A 15,873-nucleotide genomic window follows, 5' to 3' on the forward strand; every position below is an offset into this window, starting at 1 on the left:
TATCTTTACCACATAGGTAAATATAGGTATAGGTAAATAGGTAGTACATATTTAAAGAATTTTCTGAAGAAGTCCTAATTTAACGATTTTTTAATTACATTGAAACTTGAAACTGTACCTACATTTTAATTCCCTATACCTAACTCTACTATTTTTGACACTAAAACACCTATTCAAAAATCCCACATTTTTTTAAAAACCAAAACCCAAAAAACAATCCACACATCTATCAACATTGAAAGTATCAATCGTCGGTACCAAAGAACGTAGAAATTGGCGCTCAAAACGGTTGAACGCAACCTGTTTCCAAGACCCCCCCCTTTGCCCCCCCTCGGCCGACCCCTTCAGTGCCATCCGAGCCTTCGAACAGCTCAGCTGCGCGCGCGCAAACCAACAAACGAAAAAAAAAACACGTTTTCTGTGATAAAATTTCTGTATATCAGTGTATCCCGGATTGCAGTGTAGTGTTTTTTAGTATTTTTTAGTAGTTTTTTTTAGTGTGTTTTAGTATTGAAAACAGTGGAAAACAAAGTTATGTTGTTATTGTAGTGTGTGTGACTGGATTTTGGAGGTAAAGCTTTAAGCTCTATAAAGCTATAAGAGTGTTATTTTCTTGATAAACTTTAGTTTTTTAAGTAAGATGTGTTTCTGGTCTTTACTATGATAGTAGAGCCGACTCTACGTATTTTAAAATGGCTAGCGGCTCTATAACTTCATGTAGAGAATGCTAATGACATTTCATACAGTTATTCCTATCCCGTAGCTATTTAAGTAGACAAACTCTATCTAAAACTCTACATCAAGTGTAGAGTTTGTCGTACGTTCTTTATAACAAGTCGGTAACATTAAGATTTTTATCGGAAATCTTAGATAGTGGGCCTATTAGAGTCGAGAGTTCTATCAACTTAGAAATCACTTAGATACAACTTAAAACTTAATCGTAACTTAGAACTAACTTGAATAAAACTTAGCTTTCTTAGAAAATATTTAAGTTTAAGTTACGCCAAGTTTAAATAAGCGTAGGTTTAAGTTGTTATAAAGTTAGCTTATAATTTATAGCTAGTAGGTATTTTGCCGGCGGCGTGGTCCGTTTCACTATTCATCTGGTTTGTGAGACTTATCCGTGTGTGTAGAAGTAGTATACGTTATTTGATTAGGAGTTTAGAAGTGATGGAAGTAATATATTACTAGGTTTTATCAAGTGTATCCGCCTGCATAGACTTGGAACTCAAGTATACATACATAGCTATATAAAATATCTTGTATAGGTACTAGCTTGGAAATCCCGTAAAATTCGGTTTAGCAAGTTTCTTCTGTCAAATATGTATAGATTTACTTATAAATGGTTATAATTTTACTGTGTAAGTTAGGTTAGGTTATTTCAATTCTTGTCATAAAGTTATCGGAAATTGAAATCGTGATACAGCCAGGGAAACATAGGCTATGATTTATTAGTCATAAAACTATAGTTAATATAGTAAAGTTAAAAAAAAAGTATAAATTTATTAGAAGCTTATATTTTATACTTATTAAAGACTTTAAAGCTGAAAATTTTGGTATTTAGGAACCACGTAGCCGATTTCAGTAATACTTTCAGTGTAAGATACCTAGCATATAGGTTTAAATAACTTTATTTCTCATAAGAGCATGGTTCACTTAAATGAGATTAACAACATTAACTTATAACTAAATATACAACGCTTAGTTTAACTATAAATATACAGAGGGAGGAGAACAAACACTAGATTACAAGGAATCAAAATACTTATCTGATGTTTTTTCTTAGGATCTTTACCGAAAAATACTTTTAAATCGTTTTGTCATTTTAAAAGCTTTTTCATAATCAGACACACATAATGGGGAAACTTATGACACCCCTTTTCGCGTCGGGGGTTAAAAATCCAGCCTGAAAATGAATGGTAGTACATACATTACAAGGGTCAGGTATTTAGCCGTTACCAGATTGACTGAAAACGTTGACTGGGTTGACCATTTTCCTCAAAAAATATTTTATTTATTTATTTCTCAGGCATCTAAGACCTATATAAAATTTCCAACCATCAGGACAACTGTCAGCCCACTGTTTAGTCTTAATTGTGTCTTAACCGTCACAAATCTTCATAAAATTTGACTGTAGCAATATATTAATTCAAAACTAACTAAAAAATCAAACATGTGAGGAGCCGATTAATTCAAAAAGGTTTATATAATATTTTACAAAGTAATAGGACCTCATTTATTGCACTTTGAATGGAAAACCCATGTATAGAGTGACGATTTTATTTTATTTTGAAGTGTTTGTATTGGCTTTAGAAAAAAGCCGCAAAAGGACTGATTAGAAGCTTTATTAATTGTCCAATTATTAAGTTGACCTACTTGTATATCGAAACTGGAAAAATCGAGAATGGTAGGTAGTCATAATTGACTATTAAGTATTAATGTAAAAGTGATGTAATGTCCAACTTGCAAAATAAACTATTTCATTTCATTTTCATTATTAGATAGACTTATATCCATCATTCTTAGGTTAAATATTATAAAAGTGAAACTTACACAGTTTCCACACCAAAAGTAATAAACCGATTAATATTAAATGTGAAAAATAGATAGATACCCTGAGAAAGGATGCTAATGTATTTTTTATCAAGATAACTTATAGATTAATTAAATACTGATAGCAATAATTAGCTAGGATGTTACACAGAGAAATAATCAAGTTCTCAATTTGGTTCAAAGAAACGATTAATTTTTATCATGGTACCTAAGTGTTATTAGCAGACATTATAGGCTTTTTAGACAAACCACTTCTTCATTTATCTGACTGGTAGAAATTGGCACTCACACGAATAAACTTCTTGCCAATAAAACAAGAATTACTTCACATTAAACGGCTAAATAACTCCCAAAGAATCAAATATTTCATATTCACCTGTCAATCTTTCAAAACTTACCTTTTGTATGATCTTGCTAATTTAACAAAGAAATAAACGGACAAAGCCGGGCTGACATAGCTTGTATGTGAGACTCATCTCCGGGCGTGGTCACATGTCGTTTGATCACTATCTTATTGAACACAAAGACTTACAAACTCTTTTATATGTACAGGTTGTTATAAAATACCCGTAAAAGAAAAAGGGGGTTAAATATATAATTTACAAAACTTTAAAAGCACCTGAAAAATTACCATGTTAATGGTTATTTCATAAAATTATATAGGTAACTATATAATAACTCCACAGAATGTTTCTATATATATACTGAATGTCTGTGCATAGATAAAGAGCAAAAATGACGATATTTTTAAAGCTCCACCTGAAAAAATACCATTTGAAAAGAAAAAAACAATAAACGTTACAGTCAGTTATTTCACCACAATTTTATACATAGAATTACTACTGATTGTACATATGTAGATGTTACATAATATCTCTGGATTCAGGATTGTCAAAGATTAAAAATAAAAAAATTTGCAGGATTCACTTGGACATTTCTTACGTTACTTTTGTAACACCTTGTATTATGTATTACATGTGTATATTGGGACCCAATGGTCATTGTAAGCTATTGTGTTTTGACATGGATAAATGCAATCATGTAAGTGCTGTTTTGGGATGAAACTGATACTGTTAGGTTTCTTTGAAGTTCTCTTCTTGTGTTATCAGTTTGAGTTTTAGTTTGTCATACATTCACAAGTAAGATTTTATTTAAGCAACTCAAAGCCTTTAAAGTATACTTACTGCTTGCACTAGAAGTTATGTATAACCTTTATTACATCTTAGTAAGAAGTTATTTCTAAAACTACTAAATGTTCCCTGCGGCTTGGCCCAAGACACGGTTAAAAGTTAGAATACATGGGTCCTTTTCAAGCTTTAGACTATCTATCTACGCTATTTTATTAAAGTCAGTTCAATAGTATTTACGTTAAAGCGTGACAGGCAGAGAGAGTTTGTCTTTGGTCTAATACTCTAATCTCAGAAACTACTCATCCGATACATCTTTTAAAATTTCGGATATCTGATGATCAATAAACTTAATGAAGTAAGAAATCTATTAAATCATAACTTGGTGTCTTGGTATATTATGTAATTTATTATGTTATGAAAGAATCGTTAACTCAGTCAAGATCAATATCAAGACTAAAAATATTATTATTTGTCGATGCATAAAATTAATATTAATTTCTCACAAAATGGCAGTGAATATATTTGGACACGGCGTTTTTACAACATTTGGCTTGACTATTGCAAAATATTGATGCATATTAATTAGTCCATTTAGTTTTAAGCATTTTAAATTATCTATAAATTAAAAATCTAGCGAATTTGTTACATATTATTATTAGCAGTCATTACGGGAATTCAGAAGCCAGTATGCCTGACAACCAGTCTTACCCGGGTAACTAAGTTGAGGAGTTCAGATAGGCAGTTGCGCCTTGTAAAACACTGGTACTCAGTTGCATCTAGTTAGACTGGAAGTCGATCCCAACATTGGGAAAAGGCTAGGCAAATGATAATTATCACACCAAACTAAAAAAAAAAATTGCCAAATATTTTGTGCATCTCAAAAATTTTCAGTACCCAAGGTGTCTCAAAATACTTTTTGGCTTGTTTCAAAAAAGCGCATAGTTGACATAAAAACGCCCCGGGTTTGCCTGCCGGTCCCGATATAACTCATTCTTGCATAGTTTGTGTTGACGCCCGAAAATCGGAATTTTTGATGTCCGCCGCCGCGCGTTCGTCGCATGCGCAGCGTTGTTGACGCTAATTCGGTTAGAAAGAGCTGGTTTTTGTACAGTTTTGAGAAGTTGGTGATTATTTGAATATTGTTCTGTATAATTTCATAAGCCTTTCAATTCATAAATGTTTTGAAAAATATAACTTTTACTTTTCACTTTACTTTATAAAACAGTTTCAAAAAACAATTTTTCAATCCTTGTTTTATTTAAAATGATACCATTAGCTTTTCACACCAATACCAGTCACGACTAAAGATTAAAAAAAAAAAAAACACAAAACTAGTGTTTCTTAAAATTCACTATACAGAACACTATTTGTTTGTCGCACTATCACGCCAAAACCATTCAACCGAATGAAATGAATTTTTGTACATAGATAGCCCCGAGCTCAAGAAAAGACATAGGCTCATTCTATCCAGCTGCGGGAGACAGTTCTCTCTGGAAGTCAGTGAAACCGCGAGCACCAGCTAGTTGGACCAACGCGTTGAGTTCTCATATACATTCTACATTTAGCGGGCTTTAAACCGCAGTTTTTACGATCAATTCCAGCTTAGCGATGCGATCCGGATTGCGATAGCTATGTAATGTGCTTTTAATATAACTGCATAACTTGTATATCATAGTATGCTGTACTTTACATAGTGTATGAGGAGAAAATCTGAGGAAATACTTATTTATAACGCAGAAAGGTTGATTAATGTGAATTAAAAAAATCTCTGAAATAATAACGAAAACATATTTTAGTTTTTAGTAAAAAGCTAGGTACCTACTGGATATTTTATCTTTGCATAAAGGTATATAAGTCGGCTTGTGACAAATATTTCAAAACTTTTCAAAATCTTGCTCTTCAAGCTGAAAGTTACCATTAAATAAATTAAAATAAGTTTACTAACATAGATCTTATTGAATAGGATTATTTAGATACTCATTAAATTGTGTTACATAAAACATTTTAATGAGTAAGTTCCAAATATTCAAGAAATATTTCAAAGCTTTTTTACTTTAATATTCCGTCAAATATCATGCGACCCTTAAAACTCATCGATCCTATTAAGTGCGGTAAAACAAACAGTATCCGCTATTAATAATATTATTAGATAGAACAAGTGTTGGCTTTGTTGAAAGCATCCCTTAGTTTGAGTCCAGGTACTTTGGTTCAGGTAAAAAATACTTAAAGTCCGTTCCTTTAGTTGGGATAGTGGTGTATTCGATTTCGTGGTGTTGCATATTTTTATGGATTGTATGATGGTTTAAATGTTTGAGTATATTTTATATATTATGTATTTAATTTTTCTGTGATCAATATAAGTTTGAGTTGGTATTTTGCTGCTGATTTAAAAGTACTTAAAAAACACAATTTCTTAGTTATTGTTTTTCTTTCTTCGCTATAGACCCCTGTGTTTGTTAAGTTTATAAGCTTTTGACATTATGTCCCTATTTTGCCCTGTATATATTTTTTAACTACATAATATTAATTATTGATATTATTTAATCATTATGTGTACAGTTTACATTACTTTTAAGTTGTATATATAAGTTTATTTTTAATTTTTAAAATTAATGTAAATATTATAATATAATAAATATATTATGTGTACATACCCAATAATAAATTGTATGTTTATGTAGCTGCGAAGTTAGCTCTTGTAATTTAAATGAATAAGTATTTGAAGCGTAGGTATATACCTTGGTGGTAAAAATAATTAAAATAAGTCTTATTTCCCACCGATAATTTTATGACATTCATTAAGATTTAATTAGTGCTAGACATGACGAGTATACGCAATTAATAATCTTAGTTTTAGTAATGACATCAGCGATGCATATTTTAATGTCTGTCAGTCAGTCTTAATTAGCAAATTAATATAAATTCAGTCTTTATTTGTCTTGAGTTATATAGCTACAATAAAGTGCAAATTAAATATTTGAATTTAGCTAATGGTTTATTTGAAAATAGAAACAGATTTTAGCTAGGAAAGTCTAAATAGGTAGGTCCACGGACTCTTTAATTAAAAGTAGATATAGCTATATAAAATATCCTTCCGGCTTTACCAACTTGAAGGTGTACATAGAAAGAGTAGGTATGACATTACATAACCACGTATGTACAAAATCTAAAGCATAATATGTATTTGAAAAATATTAACTCACTTAATATTCTTGAAGAAGGTAAAAAAAAACTATAGAATAATAGAAAATAACTACCGACAACCAATGGCACGGTCCCGTCATCAAAATTAAATTACGTTATATCTTACAATATATTATGTAGCAGGATGTCTCTTAAGATATAAAACAATAGCCGAGTATTGAAGATTAAACCGGGTTCTTCTTGAGCAATAAGCAGGGTCGTAAAAATGGCGATTCGTGACCTTGCATATAAGTTTTAAGAACAATTAAGTTTCGATTCGATTTTAAGACTGCGAACTTTAGATTCTTATTTTAAATCTTGTGTTGATGAAAATGATTATAAAATTAAGGAACCAAAACCAGATATAGGTACTTACGTAATGATGTAACACTGAATTAAAGTCCAATAACTTAAGTCTAATTACCAAAACGACTAGATCTGATAAAAAAACAGGTTTAATCAATCATCTCAAACCTCATGAAAGCTTAACAAATCCTGGCAACACAAAAAAAATGACAAGCGCAATAAAAACTAGACTCCTTCCAGGCTGGAACTCAACCAGTATAATTTACAACATAAATGCACCAAGGGAAGTTAGATATAAAACATATAAATATTCATACGTATGATTACGAATACTGTAAACTAGTGTAGCAAAAACTAAATAATGTCACTTATCGAAAAGGAAACCCGTCTGGACCGCATATGTTATAATTATACCGAGTATGCATCATTCATGAATTTTCCTTTGGCGGACTGACTCTGGGAGTTCTAATCGATGGTAATAGACATAGTGAAATGTTGCCATTTGTAAAAATAGTGATCGACTGCGTATTGCCAGTGTGGCGACACATTTACTCTATGCTTGTTTTTGTTTTATTGCGTGGGAAGGCGTGTGATAGTCTATTGTTGATAGATGATTTCCTTTTTTTTGTTATACTTAACATTGTTAATTAATAATTAGTGACACATCATGAGCTCATTACAGCATAAGAAAATGAAATGTGTCTTCAATACGTTGGCATTGACCTATACTTGACTTGCTTACCTCAATATCATTATAAAACCACATAATTTTTCTTTAACTTTAAAATGTTCTGAAATTGGTATTTTTCCTTCGCAGGTGTTAGTGACAATGTGTGTGCGGTGAGAGGTAAGAACGCGCGATGTGGCGCGTGATCACTTGCCTGCTGGTCGCGACCGCGGCGGCGGAGCACGTGCGAGAGTTCACCGTCCGAGAGAACGCCCGCGCCGGCACCCTCGTCGGACACCTCGGCGACGAGCTACCAGACGCCGCCCCGCCCTACACCATCGTACCAGTCCCCGGCAGCGCCGTCAACGACGACCTCAGAATAGACCCCCACACGGGAGAGATCAGAACACGAGGCCCTCTAGACAGGGAAAACAGGGACCGATACGCTCTAGTCGCCATTCCCGCCAGCGGAGATAACATCCGCGTCGTCGTCAGAGTACTGGACGAGAATGACAACGCTCCCACGTTCCCCACCCCTGTCATGAACGTTGAGTTCTCAGAGAACACGCCCAGGGACGTGAAGAGAAAACTAAACCCCGCCAAAGATCAGGATTTAGGAGCATTCAACACACAAAGATACAATATTGTATCTGGAAACACTGACAATGCGTTCAGATTATCTTCTCACAGAGAAAGAGATGGGGTCCTTTATTTGGACCTACAAATTAATGGCTTTCTCGACAGAGAGACAACTGACCATTATCAGTTAGTGATAGAAGCGTTAGACGGTGGTACGCCACCGCTGAGAGGGACTATGACTGTAAATATTACTATTTTAGATGTTAATGATAATCCACCTGTGTTTGCTGAAAGTAGTTATTCTGCAACTATACCGGAGAACGCCACTGTAGGCACTCCTGTTCTTAAAGTATCCGCGACTGACTCAGACTCTGGTGAAAACGGTTTAATCGAATATTCGATAAACAGAAGACAGAGTGATAAGGAGAACATGTTTAAAATTGATCCGGAGACGGGTGAAATCACTGTAAATAAAGCATTAGATTTTGAAACTAAGGAGTTACATGAACTTGTAGTTGTTGCAAGAGATAAAGGTGCTCAGCCATTGGAAACGACAGCTTTTGTGTCGATAAGAGTTACTGATGTTAACGATAACCAACCCACAATAGACGTTATATTCCTAAGTGACGATGCTACACCAAAAATCTCGGAGTCAGCACAGCTAGATGAATTTGTAGCTAGGATATCAGTTCATGATCCGGATTCCAAAACCGAGTATGCAAACGTTAACGTTACGTTGAGCGGTGGGGATGGTCATTTTGATTTGAGGACTCACGATAACATTATCTACTTGGTAGTAGTTGCGTTACCATTGGATCGTGAATCTCGTTCTTCTTACACGTTGAATGTGGTAGCGACTGACAAGGGATCTCCTCCCTTACACGCGTCTAGGATCATTAGCCTAAAAGTAACTGACGTTAATGACAATGCACCAGTGTTTCTCGAATCGGAGTACAAAGCCAGCGTGCCTGAAGCCGCTGCGCCTGGTACTCCTGTGGTCCAAGTATCAGCTGCTGATGCTGATGAAGGAGAGAACTCAGAGATACGTTACTCCTTGCTGCCGACTCCGCAGTCGGACTGGTTTGCTATTGACGAGCGATCAGGGCTAGTGACGACGAGGGCTCGTGTTGATTGTGAGACCAACCCCATGCCAAGGTTGACGGTGGTCGCTCAGGATCGTGGAAACCCTCCATTGTCCTCAACTGCAACGTTAATAGTGACAGTGTTAGATGTGAATGATAACGAGCCGATCTTCGACCAGTCATTCTACAATGTCACCGTGTCCGAGAACGAAGCTGTCGGCAGCTGTATTTTAAAGGTGAGTCTTAGAATAATATAGTACTTTACTTACTACTTAAGTTTACTTGTGTCTGTCTCATGTTTTCTTATAATCATAAAACCTTATGATGGATACGCTGTCAGTACCTAACCTACATTTTGCAGAATTCAAGCAGCCGTATTTTAGCTTCAACATTTACTATGAATAAATTCATCTACTAAATACTTTATAGCGGGATTTTATGCTTAAGTTTGCCATATCATAGATCAAATGTGTGTCAGACATGATGAAAGGCTTACAGCGGTTAGTGAGAATTTGCAAGGCTTTTCCTCATTAGAAATATGCAAAACTGGAGGTAATTACTCCCAGTTTATGACAGTTCGGGTTACACAGAACATTTTAATATGAAAGCCAGTCGTTAATGTCGATGCTCTTATGTTGAGAATAGCTTAATTTGACTGCGTTTTCATAATTTGATAATTTTCCAAGTTTCCCTTTAATATTGATGTTCGGAGATTATTTAGATTTTTCTAATTAAAGTTATCGTAAGTTTTAAATTACAATACCCTAACAAAAGTTATTTACCTCGTCCAGTATAAATACCAATACTAATCAATTCATAATCTTTAAATCCCTTGTCGCATTATTTTGAAACTTTCTTACCTGTCAAAATTTCTATTTAGGATTTGCATTATTTCCCTGTCACATTGTAAATGACACATTTTCAATTCAATTACAGTACGATCGTAAAAACAGATTGTTGTGTAAAGTTAGTTTTGACAGTAGCATAAAAATGTTAAGTATTTTAATGTGGAGTACGTTTTTCTTAATTTGACAGTTTCTTTGTGTAACTTAACGACTTTTTTTTGAACTAATTCAACAGTTATTTTTTGATAAGTTACCATACAATATTCATTTTATGCAATTATTTCCAAAGTAATAATTCCATTTCACATAGAACACTTTTTTACCATTGCAAGTGAATTAAGTATTTTCACAAACACCATATCCAGCTTCTAACACAATCGGTTACTGGTTCCACTCGAGAAATCTAGTCCTACATAAAGGAAAGTGACTGGATGTAGTTACATTCAGTTTAACTACTTTACACCGTTATGAGGGAAATTCGAGATGAAAACCTTAGTATTATACTCGGATAGTTTTCCGTAATTTACACTTAATAACTTACGGATTTTAATCAGGCTAAGAGATGTGGTAAGAAGTACTTTTTACTGCCTCTTAAAAAGTTTTAATTGTGTAGCTTACACATCTACTAACCCTCTTTAATTTGGATCAGTCTTGATTGAATATGTATTACATAGATAGCTCATAACGTTTCTTGGCAGTCGGGTAAAAAGAGAATAGACTTTTTTTCCAAAAATATAAGTTACACTCACAGTTTTAAACCAACACTTTCATTTTTAAACCAACAAAAAAGATACACCTAAGAAACTTTTCTCTCAATTTTTTTATATAGGTACCAACTTATGACAAGGAAAAAAGCTACATAAGTCATAGTCTACCATGTATAAAACTGTGACCTAATTCACAAACGCAACCAATGTTTTCCCAAAACGGGACACCCCGTACAAATCCGTGTAGTGAAAGTCTTTGATTACTAACAATTTGCCACTTATAAACTAAAGTACAACCAGCTTCAAAAGTAGCTGAACAAATCAATATTTTCAAAAAAGCCTGACAACGTCATCTCCCGAGCCTTTTCCCAACTATGTTAGGGTCGGCTTCCATTCTAACAGGATGGAGCTGAGTACCAGTGCTTTACAAGGAGCGACTGCCTATCTGAACTCCTCAACCCAGTTACCCAGGCAACCCGATTCCTCTTGGTAAGACCGATGTGCCTGACAACGTAAAGGCTCATAATTTCTTAACACCACAAACGCCAAAATTTACTGAATATCCTAAACTTCAAAAAAAAGATGAATACTATGATAAGTTTTAGTTGAAAATTTCAATTTTGCAAAGCTACTTTTGAACCTGATTGTACAACCTTTGTGAAATGCCAAAGGTTTACAAATGATGATTCCATACGTACTCCATTACGAGTCCATATATGCTAAAATGGGACATATAGACATACATTAGTAGGTCTCAAATGGGCATTTGTGAACAAAATAACAGAGTATTTCAGTAATGTCTCGATAACCCTGCTTGTACTCGTTTTGAAAGAATAAGTATAAGGTTGGATGTAATTTGCATTCTGTTTTCTATGTGGTAGTCATTTTAAAGGGTTATGGGTTACTGTTATAATGTTTTAAGGGTCCCTAAAGTCAAAAGAAAACCTTATTAAATCATTTCTATGTCAATCTGTCTGTCTGTTAAACCTCGTGTTTCATAAACTAGTAAATACCTAAGATTAGATGACCATACATTGAGAAATATCTGCCTTTTAGGAAATCAAAATCAAAAATCAAAAATCAAAATCTTTTTATTTCACATAGGCCTTTGCAGTCACCTATGAAAAGTCACACTATTTGCACGTTTCCAAAAATCGGTTGATGATAAAAAGTTGAAGTTGATACTTTTACTGAAGTTTGCAGGCCTCTAGGGCTGTGCAAAAAAAAAATGGCCATTTATTATGTCGTATTTCCCTTACATCTGTATAGGAAATCAAAACCTATAGTTCCCTATGATCATGAAAGTCGTAAAACTCCATATTTAATTTCTAACATTTGCCTGTTTAAGTAAACTTAAGAAAAAGCTTTTACCAAAAGATGCCAAGTCATAACTGATAATCGTTTTGTGTAAAAAACAGCCAATTTATATAGCTTTCGTACGTCATAGAACGAGTTTCTATAAGCGAAGCTCAACAAAAGCTTAAGAAAATGCGAGAGACAAGAAATTATGTTTATCCCGTTACAAAATTATTACGAAATACACGTTCATTCACGTTTGTGGTTTAAAAACATATTCCTTCATACATACAGCGCATTATTCAAAGTTAATGTGTTCAAGACAGTTTTATATTACGCTTTCTGTGTTAACACGCCGTTTAGCCTCTTAAGTAACCATAAAATAGTAGAATTGCATTATTACTTCTCTATATCGGCGCGTATTAGGTTTCTTTTTATTTCTACCGAATAGTTACGTATGGAGTATTAGGTACTTAAGTGAACTGAGAATGGAACCTTGTTCGTGTGTGAGCGTCTTTAGTAATGAGGTTTTAGTCAAGTTCCCGCAATCTGTAATGAAAAATTTCAAAACGACGTTATCTTAACAAAATACCGGGGATACTGTACTCGTTCAAAAAGACCTGTCGAAAAACTTGAACAATAAACTGGAGTCCGCAAACTCCGTACCAATTAGTTACAGCGGACAGATCAATTCCGCTTATCTCAGCCGGCCACACCCGCACTTGACGAATTTGTCCACAGAAGAAAAAAAAACTCAATTTTCATTAACTCTTATCTTGAAAACTCGGGCTTGGCTCGTAACTTACACGAGTTAATTTCTTTTAATATATTCCACGTATATTTATAAGTGGTTGTACATAAATCTATCGTATGGAGTGATGCCAGTTTGGGCGTGCGGCGAGCGGCATCGCAAATTGCGATCTAAATTGAAAATTAAACAGTCCAGGGCAAGACGGCCGGCCCGCGGCTCCCGCCAATGAGCGATTCGCAAGCCACGCATGCGCACGTGTGCCTATTCCGAAATGGCGTTTCTATTTTCAAATTCACCGTTACATGAAAAGAGGTTTAATATCAAGGTGTTGAGATAAATAATGTAATATGAAAACGTATCACTTACAGCTGCGAAATTTGTTATAGCAAAGTAGTAGCGAATACCGTGATTTCGTGGTTGAATTTATGATTGAACTTACATTCTCTATGGAGCATAAATGAGAACATTGACTCAATTTATTATTATTGCCTCTGCTTTGTTCTAAAAAAATAAATTACTCTGTCCAAAACCTTGCCTTAAACAATAGACAATTATGAGAAAATCAGAAGCAAAATACGGACCACATTTCATTTTACAATTCAATGAACTACAAATAGCAAATTATAATGTCAGCCCAAATACAAGCGAACAGCCACAAAATTATCAGAAACACCTTCCATTAATCAATATTCAGACCAATTAAGCAGAAAATTAAACAAAACCATAACGAGCATTGCGCCACAGACTATCACAATTCACTTCCATATCAGATGTTAGTCTATGAATTCTAAATACCGAATGCACAATTGAATTGTTGCGTTTTTCGTCACCTGCCTCTCGGCGTCACGAGCTCACGACTAGCCGATTGTTATTTGGTTATTTACATAAACTTCTATGTGTTTCGCTTTTAATAGAGGTTAAGTACCGCTAAAAGGCAGACAAATGAACTTTGACTCTTGCCTTTGCTCGATTAAAAGAAACTTTACTTTCTCTGTTTGTATTGTGGGCACAGATTAGCTAGAATTTTGTTAGCTGTCATTTTTGGCGCCAATTTTTTTCTGCACCATTTTTTTTTTGAAAATAAAATTGGACCAAAGAGGTTTATAGGTTTCTTATATTATAATTGTATGGCCTCTATTTAAAATACAATGCATTAAGATACACAATATCCTTGACAAAGTATTTCAAGTAACTAAACAACTTAATAGTAAATAAGTACAGGTTAGGCTGCGATTAGACTTATTAAATGTAGGTATGTGGGCTTTAAATTATACTTGGCGTTTTCAAACACGAGTTTTGGGTCACTCAAATTATAATCAGGGGATCAGGCATTTTGTTTATACCTAGTAGCTTCTTATGCCTGATTTGTTATAGTGTATATTTTGCAAAATAACAAACATTTCTATTTAAAAAAACATTTACAGTGAGATAGCAGACTGTAAAACTCTTTAGAATTCTATCTTCTGGAAAATTTATAGTAGCGTAATGCTACTAGTAGCGTTCGAAAGAGTAAGAGCTAATGCTTCCTTTATTGATTTCCTACCGCCTATATTATCCGCAATAAAAATAACTATAAATAAAGCTTCAGATCTTAGTTTTTATGTGGCAATCACAGCTGAACATCAGTCTTAAACCAGAGGAAATAATACTAAAGGCCAACGAAAGCGTGTCGTTCCACGCAGTTTGATGTCTCACAAGCTTACATTATAAAAAGTAGTTTGACTCATTCGAAACCTCCTTACAAGCGTTTGAATCACCTATAATTTTTTTATTAGATTTTATGTGAAATTGATTACAACGTAGGGTTTACCTTATACGTCTGTTATTACATTACTCTCTACATATTTCAGTAGCGGGACTGAGCGGGCCTCCAATAACCTGATAAGACGGGGCGGCCATATTGGATTCCGGTACGCGTTGCCATGGTTACCGCTTGATTGCGTGCGTAGGCGCATCAGGAGCGTATCGACATTTTTGCTCGGTCCCCTCACTAATGTACTGTTTTAATAAGATTATTAGTATGTAATGTTTGTGAATGTTTTTATGTTTTAATTCTAAAGTATCTGTCGATGGTCTATCTGTAATTAATGCGTTTTTATTTTTAATCTGTACCAGGCTTCCTTTTTTTAAGTTTTATGATAGACGTAGAGTTATTGCGGTTTTAATATTCAATTTTATATCATTTTTATTTATAAAGTGCAAATGTCGTTATGCTGGCTTAATCTGTGGCGGTATGCAGGAAAAGGTTGTCATAAAAGGCTTCTTTGAAGTTCACTATAAAATTAAAATTACATTATCTTATCTATGTCCGATTAATTTTATCTGTATTCAGCCAGTAATAAAACTAAGTGCCTCTCAATAAATCGGATGGGGCAAAACTTAAATAGTTGCTAAACACTCGAGGACAAGTTCTCTTATGGTTCACAGTCACGCGATACCGCTAATTATGTAACAGAATTAATTTATTACTCTAAACTTATAAACGAAAGGCTTCCAGACGAGTTTACAATTAATAGCACTGGCTGAATATTTAAAAAGTTTTACATATTTTAAAAAAGTGAGGTTGCTGACTGATGTCACTTTTGACAGTTACTTTTTTAATGGCGCTCTATATTGCTGTACTTTTTTCGAAACTTTTACTTATAATTTTTTAAATTCGTTTACTGGCTTTATATCTGAACGTTTTTCAAGTAGTGTAACTTCAGCTTACACTACATGCTCAGTTAGGAATGCGATCGTAAAATCATAACGATTACAGCGAACAAGTCTAAAAA

At 34.1% G+C, this 15,873-nt stretch overlaps 1 protein-coding gene across 1 annotated transcript in view; it reads left to right on the forward strand.

Moving 5' to 3' along the window:
- The first annotated feature begins 360 nt into the window (after positions 1-360).
- The window catches only part of Ds (dachsous), a 282,118-nt gene continuing 266,605 nt past the window's right edge, over positions 361-15,873 (forward strand). Inside the window, exons 1-2 of the mRNA XM_049840337.2 lie at positions 361-571; positions 7,990-9,736. Coding sequence (XP_049696294.2) covers positions 8,033-9,736 — 1,704 coding nt within the window. The 5' untranslated portion in view covers positions 361-571; positions 7,990-8,032. The remainder of the gene's footprint in view (positions 572-7,989; positions 9,737-15,873) is intronic.

Source organism: Helicoverpa armigera, chromosome 13 (genome assembly GCF_030705265.1).
Source record: "Helicoverpa armigera isolate CAAS_96S chromosome 13, ASM3070526v1, whole genome shotgun sequence".
Classification (NCBI taxonomy): Eukaryota; Metazoa; Arthropoda; class Insecta; order Lepidoptera; family Noctuidae; genus Helicoverpa; species Helicoverpa armigera.